Genomic DNA, 20,000 nt, shown 5'->3' on the forward strand with positions numbered 1-20,000 from the left:
GCCTCAACCTCAGAGCCCAGCTGCTGTATGTTAGCGTCTACTTATGTGGCTGTTCACATTGTATAACCTTTACATCATCGCTTTAGAGTTGTGTGCCGGGGGGCGGGGGAATGTTGGCACACGGTTGGCGGTAAGGGCTCGCGCTGTATAACCGTATCTGCTGATCAGCACTTCTAGAATAGAAATGATCTTTAGTTGCCCCAGAGGGGAATCTCACTTCGCGTCTTAAGGTGGTCGGTGGTTTATAACGGCGCAGCGCAGACAAAAAAGACTGCCCGGTTAATATATTCCCAATCCCAACACATATCAACTCCAAAGCTCTTGGAAGTGAATTATGATGCATGTCTTTATCGTTGTGTGTGTGTGTGTGTGTGTGTAAAAAAAAAAGAAGCTAATCATGCCACTCTTTATCGTGGCCAAATTTCTCACCAGCTCCCTCACAATAAACAGAAGATAAGCACAAACACACCCAAAAATGTTAATGCTCTCCCATAAGTCATCTTAACTGCTGGGGGAGAGGGAGCATGGATGCCCACAAACATACATCCAGTACTGAGTTACCAGCCATTGAGGGATGGCTCCATGATATGCGGCGGAAAGAGAGGGAGAGTGTGTATGTGTGTGTGTGTGTGTGTGTGTGGGGGGGGGGGGGGGGGGGGGGGGCGAGGGAGGTGGAGCCTGTCATCTTCCTGCTGACAGGAAGTTACACAACATCTGTTGCCTGACATGGAGGGATTGAACGGTGCGCTGTGTGAATGTGTGAGCGTGTGGACATGTGTTTGTTGTTTCATTTTTGCCTTCAAAAAAACAAAAACGCCTCCTGCGTCCATGCGAGGAGAGCTTATTTTTCTTTCCTCCTCATTTTTCAAAGTCGTCAATAGGACAAAGCGTGACCTATTGTTTTTTGGCTTGTGCAAGAGAGTGAAAGAATGGCCTGCTTACAGCTGTTTACATTACAGTGAATCCATCTTGGCTGATCCCGCTCACATGACCCCCCCCCCTTAATAAGCACATCATTTAGGGCTGTTACGGCTCAGTGTTGGAGCAGCACTTCAACAAACAACCTCATTAGCTGTGCTTGTGTGTCAGGAGACGAGATAACAAGATTCACAAGGCATCTTCAGGAGTCGCTTTGGGACGCTGTAGAGGATCTCCTCTACCCCTCTCTCCGCCCCTCTCCCCTCGTTTCGTGCGTCCTGATCTTTCCTGTACAGGTGCTTATCCCCCTCCCCACTCACACGTCGGAATTAATATACAAGCGCACGCACACACACACAGTCGCACACGCACACGCACACACACACACTCACACACACACACACACACACTCATACACACACACACACACACACTCATACACACACACACACACACACACACACACACACACAGGCATATATATATCAATTTACATACACCCCTATACATGGGAATGTAACATTTGAGTTAGATTGGGGTGTAACGATACCTGCCGTGAGGTCAGTGTCATGTTTGGGTATGCGGGGGGGGGGGGGTGGGGGGGTTAAAAGTGAGTGTGTGTGTGGCTATGTATATCACCGGAAAATCAGTTTGTCACTAACTAGTTTGTCAGTGGGGTTTTCCCCTTCGCCAGAGTGTGTTTTATACCTCTAGATCTAAATTACCTGAGTTACGTGTGTGTCAATTATACACAACATCATTGTAAAACCAATTGCGCAATAAAAAATAAGATAAATACATGGTTCATTTAAGTTTTACCTGCCAGCAGTTTCACATGTTGATGCCTGTGTGTGTCATGTGTGTGTTTGTATGCAGATTGTTCTCCTGTATGCCTGTTTGTTTGTGTGTGTGTGTGTGTGTGTGTGTGTGTGTGTGTGTGTGTGTGTGTGTGTGTGTGTGTGTGTGTGTGTGTGTGTGTGTGTGTGCGTGTGGTTCAGTTTTTGTGTACTTTTGTTGCAATGAAGAATATCCTTAAAGCCACAAGCATGAGGTTTTGCTCCATGCTCCCCAGTGCCCAGTCGAATGACAGCTTTTCTAAATAGGTCACCTACGTAAATGCCAGCCTGTCGGTTTACATCAATAGATGGATGCAAAGCGAAGTCAGCACTCATTTCTGTTATCGGAGTCGTGTGTGTGTGTGTGTGTGTGTGTGTGTGTGTGTGTGTGTGTGTGGCTTAGGGGGTTGCAATCTGACTAGACATGGAAACCTCACGTTTGTTGACAGCAATATTTAGATATTTTGTCTTAAACTATTCTATTTAATTTTGGCTCTCCTCTAAACATCAGCGATAGCCACCTGCTATTGCTCACGAGGCTGTCGAGTCTGGTGAAAGTTTCGTGTTGATGGATGGATGTGGTGTGCCTTCAAGTGTTCTACCTTTGCAGTTCCGTCTATTTTGACAACATAGATAAAAATCTGCAGTGGTATTTTGATTTGTGTTTGTGATGACGCAAAGTATGGCTTTGACCTGTAGATTACTTCCGATTCATTTGACGTTGTCGAGTCTCTTGCAGCTCAGCATTGCCCTTATTTGGGCCCCTTTGAAGGATCTGAAGGTGTGGTGGTTCTTGCACAGAAGAACCCTCACACAGGCATTCACACGGCCGTGCAGCCACTGACCCTGCCCCACACAATCTGCTTCCACCAAATGTCGCATGTGTATTTATAAAAGGCTTCCACATGCTTCCCAAGCCCCTCCTTAACACTCCTCCTCCTCCTCCTCCGTCTCCTCCTCCTATAGACTCCTCGGGGCCCATGAACACCCCCCACTCACACCACCATCCCATGGGCAGCATGGTGGGTCACCCCTCCGTCATCAGCAGCTCCAGGCCCATGCATGGGGCCTCAATGTCCGGGCTGGGCTCGCCCATGAACGGCCTGACCTCCGCCTACTCGGTCATCACCTCGTCGCTAGGGTCGCCCTCCGCCTCGTTGCCCTCCACGCCCACGATGAACTTTGGGACGCTCAGCAGCCCGCAGGTGAGTGGACAGACAGCTGTACAGAAGGCTACAGCAATTGATCTGGCCAAAAATCATGAAACGAATATTTCAAATGTGTATCCTCCACATCTGCCGCAGTGCACGGTGAAACACTGCAGGGTTGAAGTGGGGTTTTGAAAGGAATGAGACATTGAAAGGGTTGGACCTGTCAGTTTCCATTATTGATCTTCCGCTCGACTCTCGATCTCAGCCAGGGAAACGATGTATCTCTTTTAAAACTCTTCATCTGATAGGCTTGACACATGCCTTCCACGTTTTTAAGAACTCAGATAGCGCAGAAAGGAGATTGAGGCCATATCAGGTGGTAACTGGCCGGGCCTCAATAATGCCCTCCTACCAGACGTCTCCTTGTGACCTTCTAAACGTCTCCCTTTAAAAGGTCACGTGGAGAGGCAAGTTACCGCTCTGTCGTGCAAGAGGGTTTAGGATGCTGTCCAATTCTCAGTCAGCTGAGGGAATACTGAGACAAGAGCTAAGGAGCGAGAGAGCTACTATGGTCTCTTCTGCTTCACTCTTCCTCTTTCTGTGTCCTTCCAATCATTCTCTCTGTCATTCGTTCCTTCTCTCTCTCTCTCTCTCTCTCTCTCTCTCTCTCTCTCTCTCTCTCTCTCTCTCTCTCTCTCTCTGTCTCTCTCTCTCATTCCCTCTCTCCCTCTCCCCCGTTCCTCTTTCTGCCCATAACCCTTCCGACATAGAGTTTTCATCTCCTCTTCCCCACGTTTTCTGAGTGACTAAGGGTTATTTCCCTACCTGAAGGAGATCAGTAATCTCTCTCTTATCGCCTCCATTCTTTATTTGAGCTTCCTTTATCTGTCCATCTCGTCTATTATAAAACACTCACAGACCAGCGATAACTGCAATCCTTTGATCCCCAACACATCTTTGAATTATACCTAGCAACACAGAACTACCATAGCCTTTCCCTTCAAAGAACTACAGAACTACGAATCCCGAAAGGTCTAGCATGCGTGGATGATGTGGAACACACAGATACTGAGATATTGCTTCATCAACAGTAGAGATAGGTGCCTTTAGGGTCAGGGTGTTTTTTTTACTACGTGGTTAGGGTTCATTTGTTGATTTCCTATCAGCCTAAGGGTCTCTTATTGAAAGCCTCATGATGCTTGTTTAGAAAAGAACTGTTAACCATAAACGTTATAGTATAAATCTGCCCGGGCTAACATTTTTTGAACCGTAACCTAACAGGCACAAGTGAATTGAGCGGTAAAGGATGTTGTTCATAGATACCATGTGTCGCATGAAGTATGTATGAATCATACATAATTCACGCTCAGCGTCCGCAGTCCTCCTACTCTACACATCAGACATGTTGTAACGGTGAACTACTTTTCAGATGCCAAAGGACCTCAATGGAACATAACGGTCATAAAATATGCGCCAAGATGATTGCCTATAATGTGGTGATAATAAATGTGTGCACCTAAAACAACAACCAAAGCAACAACAGTGTGTGCTCTGATCTGATGACCAGCGAACTAAAGAGAGCAGTGTTCTGAACGAACCATTCATCCAGACCCGCCATACTGCAGGGCATCATCCATTGACAAAGTGAAACCGTCAAAACACATTTAAAGACCAACCCATTGCCCTTAAGTATCTCTGAGAACATGAAACCCCTGAAAAAACGTTGAAGAAAGAAACCCATGGCCAACATGAGGCAACAGACAGAGCAGAGTGCAGGTGGTAAATAAACGAAAGCATGAACCTAGGGGGCCTGTGTGGGGAGGATAGGCCTATACGCCGCCACTCATCTTCCATATTGGACAGGAGTCGGCTTTAGTAGGTCACCGCTGTTTACACAGTGTAGAGTACAGACATGGCCACATAAACAAACAAATTAGCACAACACAAACACAAGGACATGCATATGTAAGCACATGTCGCCGACGTATCCTCACGTTGCCACGCAATCAACTGGGGGAGGGTCAAAGTGCAGTAGAACGATAAGAGAAGCAGAGGGAAAGATATATACCAAAAGCGGGTCGTTATGAAAAGATTGTCCCATATTAGCTGGTATCTGTGCAAAAAATAGATAATGACTAGTTGTTTATTAAACATTTCCATACCAGCAAGTAAGAGCAGCTGGTTGTAGCAATTAAAAGAAAACACATCTCACAACACACTTTGACGTTCCCCCACTCTCTTTGGAGATGGAGAATTCCGCAGAACAGCGCTCCCTGCTGATCGAAACGGAGAACTGCACCTTTTGTACACGTGACTTACCCTATAGTTTTCTCCAGATCGCCCCCTACTGCCAAACTCACATTAGTATGCATCCGAACGGCGGGCCTCTTGCAGGTGGAGAGAACCTCGAGCTCTCCCTTCTGTAACCAAGCATGTGACCACTCCCTCAGTCACTTTCACAACAGCACCGGGTGGGCGTACAGAAAAATAGAGTGAGACGGAAAAAAAAATGTGACAAAGTGGTGACAAGAAGAATTGAGGAAGTATGACGGTCAGGCCACTGACCCAAATTTTACTTAACCTCCCTCTAACCCTCCCTCCCTCCCTCCATCCCCTTTCCCGCTCTCCCTCCCTTCTTACCCTCTGCCTCTTCAACTCATGGTTCAACGTTGGATCATTATTGTTCCTTCCCCCCCCATGTCCTTGTCCCTGGTCTCTCTCCTCCTCCTCCTCCTCCTCCTCCTCCTCCTCCTCCTCCTCCTCCTCCTCCTCCTCCTCCTCCTCAGATGAACTCTATGAACAGTGTTAGCAGCTCAGAGGACATCAAGCCTCCCCCGGGCCTCCAGAACCTGGGGAACATCAACTACCAGTGCCCCAGCCCCGGGGGGATGTCCAAGCACATCTGCGCCATCTGTGGGGATCGCTCCTCCGGTGAGTTGGCGGGGATCACACACTAGGAGGGGGGGGGGGTCGGGGTCTTTGGGCCCCCAGCTGAAACCTTTTGGGTTCAAACCCTGTCCTAAACGCTGTCTTATCTGCTACCTGCTCCTCAGTGATCTGTGTCAGAACCTACGGTGTAAACTGCTGTAAAACGACAATGCTAAAGTAAAGGTAGTGTGAAACAGGCAGAAAGATTTGTGTTCATCATTTGTGGGATCGGCTTAAAAATAAATGAGCTACTAAAATCACCACTGTAGTGTTTGTGGTTAGAGAGAATCACTTCTCCAAGTCACTATAAATAACTCCCAGTATTAGAGACTCCACCCTTCATAGTGGCTAGCACTCACACTCACGCACACGCACACGTACACACTCACACTTACACTCACACACACTCACACTCACACACACTCACACTTACACTTACACTCACGCACGCACACACGCACTCACACTCATACTTAGAATCACAAGCACTCACACCAACACTAACACACTCAATCTTACACTCACACTTACACACACTCACACACACTCAAACTTACATTCTCATTTGCACACACACACACACACACACACACACACACACACACACACACACACACACACACACACACACACACACACACACACACACACACACACACACACACACACACACAATCACACTCACACACACTCACTGACGGGTTTGATTTGTTTGGCGGCCACACAGGAAAGCACTACGGCGTGTACAGCTGTGAGGGCTGCAAAGGCTTCTTCAAGAGAACCATCCGGAAGGACCTGACGTACACTTGTCGAGACAGCAAAGAGTGCCTGATCGACAAGCGGCAGCGCAACCGCTGCCAGTACTGCCGCTACCAGAAGTGCTTGGCCATGGGCATGAAGAGAGAAGGTGTGTGTTTTGTGTGTGTGTGTGTGTGTGTGTGTGTGTGTGTGTGTGTGTGTGTGTGTGTGTGTGTGTGTGTGTGTGTGTGTGTGTGTGTGTGTGTGTGTGTGTGTGTGTGTGTGTGTGTGTGTGTTGAACTGCATTCGTGTCTGTATGTGTGGGGGATGCTTTGAATTGGTTTCCATTTGACTCGACAGTGCGGTTGTGAGAAGTTTGGTATTTGCATGGGTTGATACTAGCCTAATGGCGTCCTTTAAATTGGTAAACACAAGCTTTCAGTTGATATACTTTACGAAAGTCGTGTGATCTCAGAATTTCCAAACTGTAGAACAAAATATACTTTATTTCCAACCGAGCTACTGCTGGGGTCATCTCAGCGCCCTCTTGTGGTCGTCTGGGGGCACCCGCCCCACACCTTGGAAACCACTGACCACTACTCTAGTGTATTTAGTCATGAGCTTATGCCCAGCAAATGAGTTGTACGTGAGCCTTGAACTTTGCGTGTGTGTGTGTGTGTGTGTGTGCGTGCCCTCCGCAGCGGTGCAGGAAGAGAGGCAGCGAGGGAAGGAGCGGGGGGAGAACGAGGTGGAGCCCACAAGTAGTTTTAACGAGGAGATGCCCGTGGACAAGATCCTGGACGCAGAGCTCGCTGTGGAGCCCAAAACAGAGATGTACACGGACAGCAGCCCGGGCAACTCGGTAAATATTGCACACACACACACTGAGCTCCTAAGCCCCTCCTCTCTGGGGATGGGTACTGCTGCATTGTTTATAGGTTGTAAACCCATATGTTCGATGATGTGATGTGTGTTTTTTGTATCCAAAGTGGCTAACAATACAGCATACATTGTTAGCATAGGTGGCATCAGTAAAGGTAAAGACAGGTTTTGGTCTATTTTTTTCATCGCTCATCTTCATTCAAAATCGCTTATCCGGGGTCGGGTCGCGACCTCACACGTCATCACACCGCTGGTAACACTGCGTTTGACTACAATCCCATTGTTTCCTTTTTCTGCGTTTTACTTTAATGATGTCAGACATGCTGGATCGCTCATTATATTGGACACTCATTTAGCTGAGGTGTCATGAGGAGTTTATCTCTATTTTAAGAGCAGGCTGATGTACTATGCCAATGAATGAGTCCTGTGTCTCACCTTGCCCTCACACAGACAGCACAGCTTTAAAATGCATGTGCTATCTCCGTTGTGTAGCAAGCTATTGGAAGTAGCCATTCGACGTGATCACTCAGTACTCACATACCTACCGTCGCCTGGCGTAATGAGCAATCAGAGAAATGGCCTAGCTACACATCTCGACCTGGAGTGACACTCTGCTCTCATTGGCTAATGATCTACTGGGTCGGTTTGCATTAAACCAGTTTTACCCACCGTGCCTTGGAAACACCTCCCTCTGTGCTTTTTTTTGTGCATCTGTAAAGACAAGATTAGAATTGGTATTCATGGTATTCAATGCATCGCATAGCAGCCAGCACCCATAGCTGTCTGGTTAAAATACAGAACACATTAAAAACTAAATGTGATAGTGTCGTTAGGAGAGGAGGCAATTTTCACTGGACAAAAATGATCTTAGGAGGCCTGTTTTGTCATACGGTATCGCCTTCAATCCTCTGCACGCTATTGTTATGAGTAATGCGATTACATCTTGTACTAAAAGGGACAGTAACACTGAAAAGACAAGTCAGAAGTCAGAATGATCAACCTCCATTCACACGTTTCAAGTCGTTTCCTTTATGATATGTTGAAGCGCTATGGATGTCATTAAAGCGTCTCTCTTCTGTCTCTTCCTCTTCCGGTGGGTCCAGACCAACGACCCGGTCACCAACATCTGCCAGGCAGCAGACAAGCAGCTGTTCACGCTGGTGGAGTGGGCAAAGAGGATCCCCCACTTCTCTGAGCTGCCCCTAGACGACCAGGTCATTCTACTACGAGCAGGTACACACACGCATGCGCACACACGGTCAGGCATGGATGTGTTTGAACCAAACCCCCCCATCCAGAACACACACGTACACACACAAACACACACAACAGTCCCCCATGAATATCTGTGTGAGGAGACCGTAACCTTCTCCTCCACGACACACGTACACAAGGACGCACGCATCCCGAACACACAGGCAGGCAAGCACAAACACACACACACCACCACTCTCAGGATGTACTTAAACTTGCATCGACCAATGTGGTTGGTGGTTAGCGTTATTGAACAAGTGTTTTTTTCAGCTGCTTCATTGCTGCCCCCTGGTGGCGAGATATGCCACATGCAGGACTTATTGACAAAGTGGAGACATCCCATCATAGCCCTAATGCAGACATCTGTATAAAAACAGATATGTAAAAACAGAGACAAGCGATTGAGCCATGGTCATTTACACACGATTATTTATCTTATTTTTCACACATTTTAACACATTTCTGACTAATCCACCATGTTGTATGCGTTTGTGTGTGTATGTGCAGGCTGGAACGAGCTGCTCATCGCGTCCTTCTCACACCGCTCGGTCACGGTTAAAGACGGCATCCTATTGGCCACTGGCCTTCACGTGCACAGAAGCAGCGCGCACAGCGCTGGAGTTGGCTCTATATTTGACAGGTAATGAAAAGATGAAGTCAATTTCGGGATATAGTAGATGTGATGTTAAATATGTCTCTATGTGTTCATTCTGTGATATTTGACCAGAAGCATCGCTCAAGGAAGTAGCAGATTTTTTATTTTATTATTTATTTTTTGAATGAATTGGACTGTTGTGCTGAGTAGCTCTGTCTTTGATTTGAGAGCACAATTGGGTCATTTAATATGCATCGTTTCTATGCTTAATCTCCCCATGAGCAAAACACCAGCGAACATGCAGGCAGTGACTAAGATATATACGATTTATAAGATATGTCTGGGTGATAAAAGATTGATTTCATAATTATTGCATGAGCAATTGTCACTTTTACTAATTTCCTCATAACTCAAACACGAATGACTTGTCTTTATAATTTCATCCAAGATATTTAGAATACAATTTAAAACACTTCCTATTCATAACACACCCTGCATGGCTTTCTTGCTTCTGTGCGCTTCAATGCCCCTGTCCTCTCACTACCTTGCTGGTATCTCAGATGACTCATTCTAACGTGATAGTGGACACCAAAGGGAAGCTTCCTGTGTCTTCCTGACTTAACTCCTGTGCTCCTGTGTGTCGGGTCTCCTGCAGAGTCCTGACGGAGCTGGTATCTAAAATGAAGGACATGCAGATGGACAAGACAGAGCTGGGCTGCTTGCGAGCCATTGTTCTCTTCAACCCTGGTCAGTGTGTGACCTCTCACCCCTCACCCCTCACCTTACCCTGCAGGAGCCTCAGACTCAGCCGTGCACGGAGGGTGGAATGGATTAGAAGTAGACGCTGGCCCCATGATGTGTTACAGGCGTGGTGTTGGAATAGTTTATATTTAGTCGTTTAGCAGACCACGCTTTCATCCAAAGTGACTTACAAAGGCGGCGAAGTACAAGCAAAGTATTTGATCAAAATCGGAGCTGGCGCCTTAAAAATTGCTGAACAACTTAGGCTGAATCCGAATACTCATACTTGACTACTATATAGTATGCATTTTGTAGTACGCGAAAAATATAGCGCGTCCGAATACTCAGTACGCATTGTGTAGTACGGAAGACGTTTCCGAATGCGTACTACCGCCAAAGTAAACCACGGACTTCACTACGCTATCCCACAATGCAACCGGAGTCTGGTAACGAACGAAGAAGAGATGGCTGACCCGACACCACCAGAAAGACGTCGTAGAAAGCGGCGAAAAAAAGAGACATTAAAAAGAGTAAAATAGTAAAGTAAGTAATTAAGTAAAAAGAGACATTTTTAATTTAATAGCAACAATGACAAGACGGAAAACAGGTAACTTATCAAGGTAATTTTGCCGGCATCTGAGGGGAGATACGTGATCTCCAAACAGCCGGTGGAGTTTCGGCGATGTTCGGAAGCGTTCCTACGCATAGCTGTAGACCGTACTACACTGTCAAGTGTAGTAACGTCAAGTAGTAGACACTGAACAGAAATAGTATGTACTAAGTATTCGGATTCAGCCCTAGTCTCTACACAGCCTTTATCTCATGATATTATGGAGATATTACAATTTTTACTGATGAGTAATTTTAGATGCCTTCCAAAGTGGCACAAAGTGAATGTACATATATGTGCTTCCATGAGCAGGTAGTCTTTTGGCAGCCTACAGGTTAGGCTAGACTGAGGCTTATGGGGTCTCCAATTCACTACCTTTTGCCTGAGAGTCATCAAAAACCGCTAACCACCTTCCTCCCCTTACGGTGCGATGAATGTACTTCTGCGTTCCAGATGCCAAGGGGCTGTCGAACCCCCCGGAGGTGGAAGGTCTGAGGGAGAAGGTGTACGCGTCGCTAGAGTCGTACACAAAGCAGAAGTACCCCGACCAGCCCGGCAGGTAGTCGCACCCGGCATTACTTCACTTTACACTACTTCACTTTACATCAGTTTACACTAGATTACATCACATGACATCTGTTTACACTACATTACTTTACACTGCATCACTTTACATTACATCAGTTTACACTACATTACTTTACACTGCATCACTTTACATTACATCAGTTTACACTACATTACTTTACACTACATCACTTTACATTACATCAGTTTACACTACATTACTTTACACTACATCACTTTACATTACATCAGTTTACACTACATTACATTACATCTGTTTACACTACATAACTTTACACTGCATCAATTTACATCACATCAGTTTACACTACATTACTTTACACTGCATCACTTTACATTACATCAGTTTACACAAAATTACTTTACACTACATCACTTTACATTACATCACATACCACTGTATTACCTTGCATTTCATTATATCACTATACACTGGCCTACAGTATATTACATTACTTTACATAACTTTACCCTGAACTACATTGTTCCAATACGCAACTGTACTCATACATTACTTTACACTATGCTACATTACATCACTATACACTGAACTGCATTACATGAATCTACAATACTTTGCTTTACACTACAACACATAACATCACATTACATTACAATACATCACATCATATGACATTTTATTTCATTACATCACAATACACTATTAAAGAAGAGATCACAGATAATTATCGTTAGCCTCATCTATCAGCGTCATCTTTTGGCTTCTTCCATAGCTCTTTTTGCTAAGACGCTTACAATTAAGTATCCTGTTTAAAGGGTTTAAAGGGATATTGTTTGTAGCTTACAACGTGTAATTCCATCAGCCTTGATCTGATCCCGTCTGCCATCTTAAGTCAATTAAGGTCTCAGTGTGGATGGAAGAAATCCGATTTCAATCAAAAATTCTAGTAGTTGTAGTCGAAGTTAAAACAAAAGACAAACTAAACATTGTTGGTAAACCATTTTACAGTTAGTTTCAAGGTTTAATATATACAGTATATGTAATAGAGGTACTGCACGAAATAGCGTAAAGGTGGTAGGTAATAGTACATTGCCTGGTGCTCCACGTTGCTGTGCAGGAGAGATCTCCCTGAGTGCATGAATGGCTGGTTAACCTGTGGCACATTGATTACTCAATGTGCAACAGGTGTGCAGCCTCACCCAGCCCCAGGGTCCAAGCCGAATCAACAGCCAAGTGAGGCTGCTCAAACCAGCCATCATCCGCACACGCTCCCACAACCATGAAGTGTCATCTGAGATTAAGGACATTCAAAGTCAAATCAAGTTATTTTATGATAGGGTTCGAGGGGCTTGGCGGAAAACAACCATCTTCAAAATTGTGACTTTTCACCACATTAACCATTTTAAATGACACTGTGCCAATATCGTCCCTTTAAACTTGGATTGGTTAACGTTTACATTTCTTGAAATATTGTATATATTTTATTATTTTTCAGCAAATCAGTTGGGAATAATGTAGTAGACTGTTATAATGATAATATATCTCTGCCTACAGGTTTGCTAAGCTGCTTCTTCGGTTGCCCGCACTTCGCTCCATCGGGCTCAAGTGTCTAGAACACCTGTTCTTCTTCAAGCTGATCGGGGACACGCCCATCGATACCTTCCTCATGGAGATGCTGGAGGCTCCCCACCAGATCACATGACACAAGTCATGTGACCCCCCGACCCACCCCTCCTTGTCTCTGTATATACGTCCAAAATGTCGGTGATACGAACATTCAACAAAAAAAAAAAAACTACAAAAAATACATAACTTGATTCAAGTTGTAAAATGGCATATTTTGTACCAAGCACAAATGATTCTTATAATTGGAAATAAATTGTATTTTATGGTTTACATGGAAGCCGAGACGTAGTAGCGGAGATTGTAAAGTATACAGTTAAAAAATGAATTCTAATAGAATTGTTAACTGATTTTTTTTATTTTGTAAATAGATAATTCCAGATATTCTTTTTAAAGCAGCCCAAAGCAATATGGAATAAGTCATATTTTATTCTAAAGTAAATTGTACAAAAACAATATACCATCCATCCATTTCTAAAATACATTTTAGAATTCTTACAGAATAAAATTATTTAAACTAATGTGAAACACGTTGTTTTTCTTGACTATGTATTTGAGCGTTGCTACAATCCAACTTTCTTATATTGTTAAACTCACCCATATAATTGATACGTCTTCTTTCCAAATTGACATGTATTCATTTTTATTAGGCTATTAGAGAATAAGTGACAAACATTTTTTAATGACTATAGATAAAATCATGTTATTTGTATAATACCCATAAGTGAATACTCATAGGTAGAGCAAAACATTGTCAACAAAACATGTTGTTGTGTATTCCATGTAAGTCAAATCAAAAGTCACAACACGACTGTTGCGTATCTGTAGGCTTCGAATACAATCGCATCAGCAGTACACTTGGTAATACATTGGTATTTACCTCCATCCGCCAGCAGGGGGCATTCCCCGTTTATCCCACTTCCTCCCATTCAAACTTAGATTGGTGATCCCGGAGCTGCGGCCGGCCTCTGGGACTGTAGTGTTCTACCACCAGCGCGGAACCTTTCCAAGGGAAGGTAACTCCCGGAGTCAGTGTGATAACCTGACTATTTAGAGTGAAATACTAAATTTCCCTTAAAATCACCATATTTAATTATTTGTTTGTGATGTTTGAAGCATCGAAAAAGCATTAAAGTAGGCCTACCTAGTCCTAATATAAGGGGAAAGTAAATTAAACATCTTCCTAGATTTTCCGAAAAGCAAATCTCTGGATGAATTGGCTGTACAAGAGTTATAAGAAACCATAGCCTAGCCTACCGTATTAGGCCTATAATATTAACTTAATTTATTATTTTCCTTTAGTTTCCTTTAGTTCCTTTAGTTAAGATGATTGTAGTTTATGTTTTATTTATGCAAGCTTATCACCCAAATGCATCTGCGATTTCATCCATATAAGGTTTTAAAAGTTTTGGACCCCAGTCATCCTGTTATAGGCTCTATCATGCTTTAATATGCAAAACACATGGCTGGACTTTTTGTAGGATGCAGGCTTTATTCCGGTCTATATTAGTCGTAGCGTCATTCCTCAGATGCCGGTTACTGGCAACTTGACGCGTCCTGGCACTTTCATTGTGAAGGATTCCGCAGACGCAGGGGGCCAGCGTCTCCAGATAAGAGGGGGGGTTGAGTTGGGAGGCGATGACAGAGAGACCGTTCCTATGTGCAGGTGCAGGTTATCTCTCTCCACGTCTCTCTCTCTCTCTCTCTCTCTCTCTCTCTCTCTCTCTCTCTCTCTCTCTCTCTCTCTCTCTCTCTCTCTCTCTCTCTCTCTCTCTCTCTCTCTCTTCCCCTTTCTCTCTCTCTCTCTCTCTCTCTCTCACTCTCTCTCTCTCTCTCTCTCTCTCTCTCTCTCTCTCTCTCTCTCTCTCTCTCTCTCTCTCTCTCTCTCTCTCTCTCTCTCTCTCTCTCTCTCTCTCTCTCTCTCTCTCTCTCTCGCTGTCTCTTACATTCGATGTATCTCTATTGCTCTCTCGTCATCACCGAGCCAGCCATCCCTCTTCTGCCGTGTTTCTTTCTAATGGGATAATTGACAAACAGACCCACAGCCGCCGAGGTGGACGCGGACGGGACGCGGAGAAAGTTTGGGTGTTCGGTGTCCGTCGGCCGGAAGGACTGGAGTGAACAATAAGATGAGGAGAAGAGAACTTGGAGGCATTTAAGACAATCTTTCCAAGAGGAGATCTAAGAGGTAGCCTGTCATTAAATTGTATATAATTGTAATTTGAACATTAAAGTTGTTGCTCGTTATCCTTAGCTGTGTTGATCTTGTTCAACTGTAGTTAAACAGTGATCTGTCATCTGTAGGCCTGGACTTGTCTCTCTAACTGTTACTTTGCCTCTGCAGAACTTTGCCATGGGGGAAGGATCGGCCACCTCGCTCCTTGGTAAACACTACTAGAATTTATTTTTCCATTATTGTTTAAAGGGGAAAATAACGGGCAAAATCAATGACCTAATTTTGTGAACAAATTTAGTTTCTCTTCTCTTTAAATATGTAATAACCTCATTATGTGTCTTTTGTAATTTATCCAGCATTCATATTTATTGGCTACCCTAATTTAGTTACAAATAGATTTTCCTTCACATAGTGGCTTCACTATATTATTCTGTTTCTGAGTATGGCGTGAGGACGTGTGAACATAAAAAATACGAATAAATAATGATTTGACCATGCCTCTCTTGTCTTGTGTTCATAAAGATATGGAACAGGGGAAGGCAGTGTGTGCAGGATGCAACTGTCCCATCCGAGACAAGTTCCTGCTCCGAGTCAACGGAGGGCTGTGGCACGAGGCGTGCGTGAGGTGCACGATGTGCGGATGCTCGCTGAAGAACACTTGTTTTCTGCGAGACCACAAACTTTACTGCAAACGGGACTACGTCGAGTAAGTAAACGTTTGTTTTCGCTGTTTGGTCCACACAGGTCCATCATGGCCCGTTTTGGCTTGACAAATGTGTTATACTGTAACTTGGTTCGAATAGCCTCCCTGGAACACTTGAAACAAAGCTTATTCTGTTGGTCATACATTAATCGATTCAGGCCAGAGAAAGCAGATTTCGAAGTCTTAATTACAACACAGTGAAAAAGTTATATTAACATTATAATCGTTATTATTAGATAATCACAATAGGCCTATCTGTGGATACTTTTTAGATTTTTCTAGGGGATTGGTATTATCGTCATTACTTTAATTATAATAACCAATAATAATGATAATAATATTATCATTATCATTATAATAAAATATATTATATTTATTTGCCTGATTGCTTTCATAAAATTATAACCTAAATCTATCCAATCCCTAAATTATATTATAAAGAGTCCAAGCAGACTTTTGTTTGTATTTTATCAGGTACAACACATTTTTGGCAGCCATAATATATTTTACTTATGCCATTAAAAGTTACACAATTGATTTTGTCATTTTAATTCATTATATTGATGCAAGTAGGATTTAACCTGAGCCTTACTTGAAAATATATTGCCTATATCATCCTTGCACTTTCATACATTTCACAAAACTATTAAAGCTGCTGAAAGTAAAAAAATAAAATAATGGTCAAATCAAGCATCCTTGTAAGTTGTATATAGGAGTGTTTGTGTGCATTATTGTTACGAGGCGGAGTGCCCCTGTGTTAAGATGACTTCCAGAAAAGCTGGCAAAGGTTTGCAGCGGGAACAAGGTGACTGCAGGGGAAGGGGTCACATGGGTCCTGGAATGTGAGAAGCAGTATAGAGTACACACACACACATACACACACACACACACGCACACAAGCAGATCGCGCCCACACACACACACACACACACACACACACACACACACACACACACACACACACACACACACACACACACCGGACACGCACACACAATCGTACACACACACACACACACACACACACACACACACACACACACACACACACACACACACACACACACACACACACACACACACACACACACACACACACACACACACACACACACTAACACCCCCACCCCCACACACACACACACACATACAGCACCATGAAAACACTCCAACACATTCGCACGCATGCACACAAACAAACACATACACACAATCGCACACCTTTGCTTACAGACATGGTTGGATCCAGGGGAGAGCTCAACTGACACATTGTCAAAACGTGTTAACATTTCCAGGCCTGTTGGCGTGGCAACCGCAAGCTGGGGACAACATATGGTGTCGTCAAAGAGGCAGTAACCTCCCTTCTACCCACCATACCTTTTTTGGTTTAACTCCAGGACTGACACAAATACCCCGCACACACACACACACACACACACACACACACACACACACACACACACACACACACACACACACGCACACGCACACGCACACGCACACGCACACGCACACACACACACACACACACACACTTACTCACACATACATACACATCCTCATACATACACGCACACACATTCACACACACACTTGCCTCACACCTAACCAAAGGCCAAGACGAAAGCGATACGCTTTATGAACGCGTCCAGATCACATTATTTCTGAACAATTTGCCGACGGTCAGACTGCCAAATGACTGCTGAGGAACTCTAGATTTCTGTAACTGCTCCTATACCCGACTGAAATTAGCCTTACACTCGCTTACCTTCACCAAACAGAAATTAGTCTTTTGTGATGTTAAAGGGATGTTGTTTATTGACTGCCCTGTTGAACATAGGCCCCGCAACCAAACGCCTTTATGTCTTGTCATGCGGTCAAAACACATTTTCGGATTTTTTCAGATTTTCAGATGAAACGGAAGCCATTGAAACAGTATCTCGAACACCCGAATCCGTCAGCGATTTCATCAGTGGAAGGCCAGAACAGGGCAGGGAGAGCGAATTTGGCGCTCGTCTTTCAGGGGGGGTTCAGCTGCGAGTGTGGGGATCGGGGATATTTCCGGGCACGGCCTGCACCGACGCAAGAGAGTGTGAGTGATAGAGCAGGTCCGAGAGGAGGAGGATGAGGTAATTAGGCGGGCGGAGAGCAGCTAGCCATATGCTAGGAGGGGCCTGGGGGGGATCCCTGCAGTCCAGAGGGTCGGTGTGAACTTATTTTTAAGGAAGAAGAAGGGGGGTTGCGGGTGGGTGTGTGCCTGGCGCTCGATGCCCAGGCATCTGGGTAGCCGGGCATCATAGGGGCCCCCCCGCGTTGGGCGGGGGGGACCGAGCCCAGCCGACCGTGAGATATCTGACCTGACCAATTAGCAGGAGGCCTGGTGCCAGGCCCCGCCTCCGAGGTGTGATGTGCCCTCTGATCGGTTTCATTCTTTTTGTGTGTGCTTTTGCAGTTTTATCGTTGCCCATTTGAGTCTGATCATAAGCGTTGGCCGATACAGCCTGTGGCGGGGATTGTCCCTCCGCACGCACCGTAGTGCCTGCTCCCCTTTTTGAGGTCACTTTTTAGGTCACTTTTTTTACAAAACCATGACCAAATTCAGCTATTAACACTTATAGTCCAACGACCGGGTTATCTTAGACCCGTGACAAGTTGCACAGAGTTTTCATCATTGGCATGACACAGGTGTCCCTCATAATAATAATTCTGGGTACGCTACTGTTTGGTACCAACGCACGGGTAGTGGACTAAACTAATGTGAAGATTATTTAGATAGAGTATTTTATGTGTTATGAGTGTCACCTGTGTTTGTCCTTTATAATCGGTCAATGGCTTTTTTTCTGATTTGAATGAACTGCATTGATACTGAGAATCAACCATACACTTGTAAGAAGGACTCTGTATCTGTGTGTGTGTGTGTGTGTGTGGAAAGATACGCTAACATACATACTTTCTTGTATGTCCCTGGTCCGGGTGACTGGTCATGGCGGCGTGTGATGTACATGTTTATTATAAGATGGTCAGAAGATCCCCTCAGATGGGCTGACTGGTTTTGGTCACTTGGCGGCCAGAACAACAGATTGATCGTCAGGTCTGGGTGAAGCCACATCGCCGGTTCACTTGACCCCAGATCCTTATCTTGATACACGGCCCCTTGTCAATGTGTTTATCAAAGGTCCTGAGTTAACCTGATCTAGAAACAGGATCTGTCGGCATGGCCGCCGGACAAGCCTGCTGCCGCTAAAGGTTAGCTTTAGAAGTCAGGGCAACAACAATAGGGGAGCAACCCACTGCTGTGTGTGTGTTTGTATGTGTGTGTGTGTGTGTGTGTGTGTGTGTGTGTGTGTGTGTGTGTGTGTGTGTGTGTGTGTGTGTGTGTGTGTGTGTGTGTGTGTGTGTGTGTGTGAGTGCTCTATGTGTGTCTTTGTGTGTTTGTGTGTGTGTTTGTGATAGTGCTCTGTGGGTGTCTTTGTGTGTATGTAAGTGTGTATGTACGCGTGTGTCTGTGTACGGCCTGTGTGTGTTCAAGCCTGTGTATGTGTGCGAGTACGTTTGTGTGTGTGTGTGTGTTTGTGTGTGTTTGTGTGTGTATGTGATCTCAACACAAGCTCTATCTAAATGACATCAAGCTCGTCATACATCAGCTCAATGGTGCATTATCCGGGATGAAGCCCCCGCATTTGCTGACTTATTGCTTTTAGCGTTGCTCGTGGCTAATTGCCAGCCCCCTGAATTCAGAGAGGTCCCGTCCTTACCCAGTCTGAGAGTTCCCGCTCTCTGACGGCGTACCTTACGGCCAACCATGTTAACGGAAACACTGAAATATTAAACACGAGCGGCAAGTATTGGAGTTACTTTAACCTTTTGCGCGAACAACACTTAAGCGGGCCACGCTCCATAATCTAATAACACTAAAGTGGTCAATTCTGGGTAATGGAAAAGCAATGAACGGGAGGTGTATGACTGCTCCGGGCACTTACGTCCAACCAGGGCCCCCTGTTTCCCCCCCTGTTGACAAGCACATGCATTAACATCATATTACAGCACGGAGGCAATCGCTTTGGGTTTTTGCTTTGTAGCATCGGCACCAAAACACTTGAGGTATTTCCCAGCGCGATGCTTCCCTTTGAAGGGGCTTCCTTGATGTATTGTTGCAAAGCAGGAATGTGCGAACAACCGCTGACGGTATGTCGGCCGTATTAAAACGCAGTCCGTGGCGGTGGTCAGTGAGGCGAGTTGTTTGCGTCGGTCAAGAAGCCCGGCTGACCCCTGTTTCTGAGCTAATGGGCTTTGCC

The 20,000-nt window shown here is 44.9% G+C and overlaps 2 protein-coding genes across 3 annotated transcripts in view; both read left to right on the plus strand.

Moving 5' to 3' along the window:
* The window catches only part of rxrgb (retinoid X receptor, gamma b), a 27,167-nt gene extending 13,806 nt beyond the window's left edge, over positions 1-13,361 (plus strand). For both annotated transcript variants that reach the window (XM_056603721.1, XM_056603720.1), the window contains exons 2-10: positions 2,721-2,959; positions 5,692-5,836; positions 6,561-6,740; positions 7,273-7,433; positions 8,557-8,686; positions 9,215-9,347; positions 9,958-10,049; positions 11,107-11,212; positions 12,758-13,361. In XM_056603721.1, coding sequence (XP_056459696.1) covers positions 2,721-2,959; positions 5,692-5,836; positions 6,561-6,740; positions 7,273-7,433; positions 8,557-8,686; positions 9,215-9,347; positions 9,958-10,049; positions 11,107-11,212; positions 12,758-12,905 — 1,334 coding nt within the window. In that variant the 3' untranslated portion in view covers positions 12,906-13,361. The remainder of the gene's footprint in view (positions 1-2,720; positions 2,960-5,691; positions 5,837-6,560; positions 6,741-7,272; positions 7,434-8,556; positions 8,687-9,214; positions 9,348-9,957; positions 10,050-11,106; positions 11,213-12,757) is intronic.
* Positions 13,362-15,187: 1,826 nt separating this feature from the next.
* Positions 15,188-20,000, plus strand: part of lmx1a (LIM homeobox transcription factor 1, alpha) — an 11,686-nt gene continuing 6,873 nt past the window's right edge. The window contains exons 1-2 of the mRNA XM_056604391.1: positions 15,188-15,210; positions 15,525-15,708. Of these exons, the coding sequence (XP_056460366.1) occupies positions 15,527-15,708 (182 nt within the window). The 5' untranslated portion in view covers positions 15,188-15,210; positions 15,525-15,526. The remainder of the gene's footprint in view (positions 15,211-15,524; positions 15,709-20,000) is intronic.

Source organism: Gadus chalcogrammus, chromosome 12 (assembly GCF_026213295.1).
Source record: "Gadus chalcogrammus isolate NIFS_2021 chromosome 12, NIFS_Gcha_1.0, whole genome shotgun sequence".
NCBI classification, from domain to species: Eukaryota; Metazoa; Chordata; class Actinopteri; order Gadiformes; family Gadidae; genus Gadus; species Gadus chalcogrammus.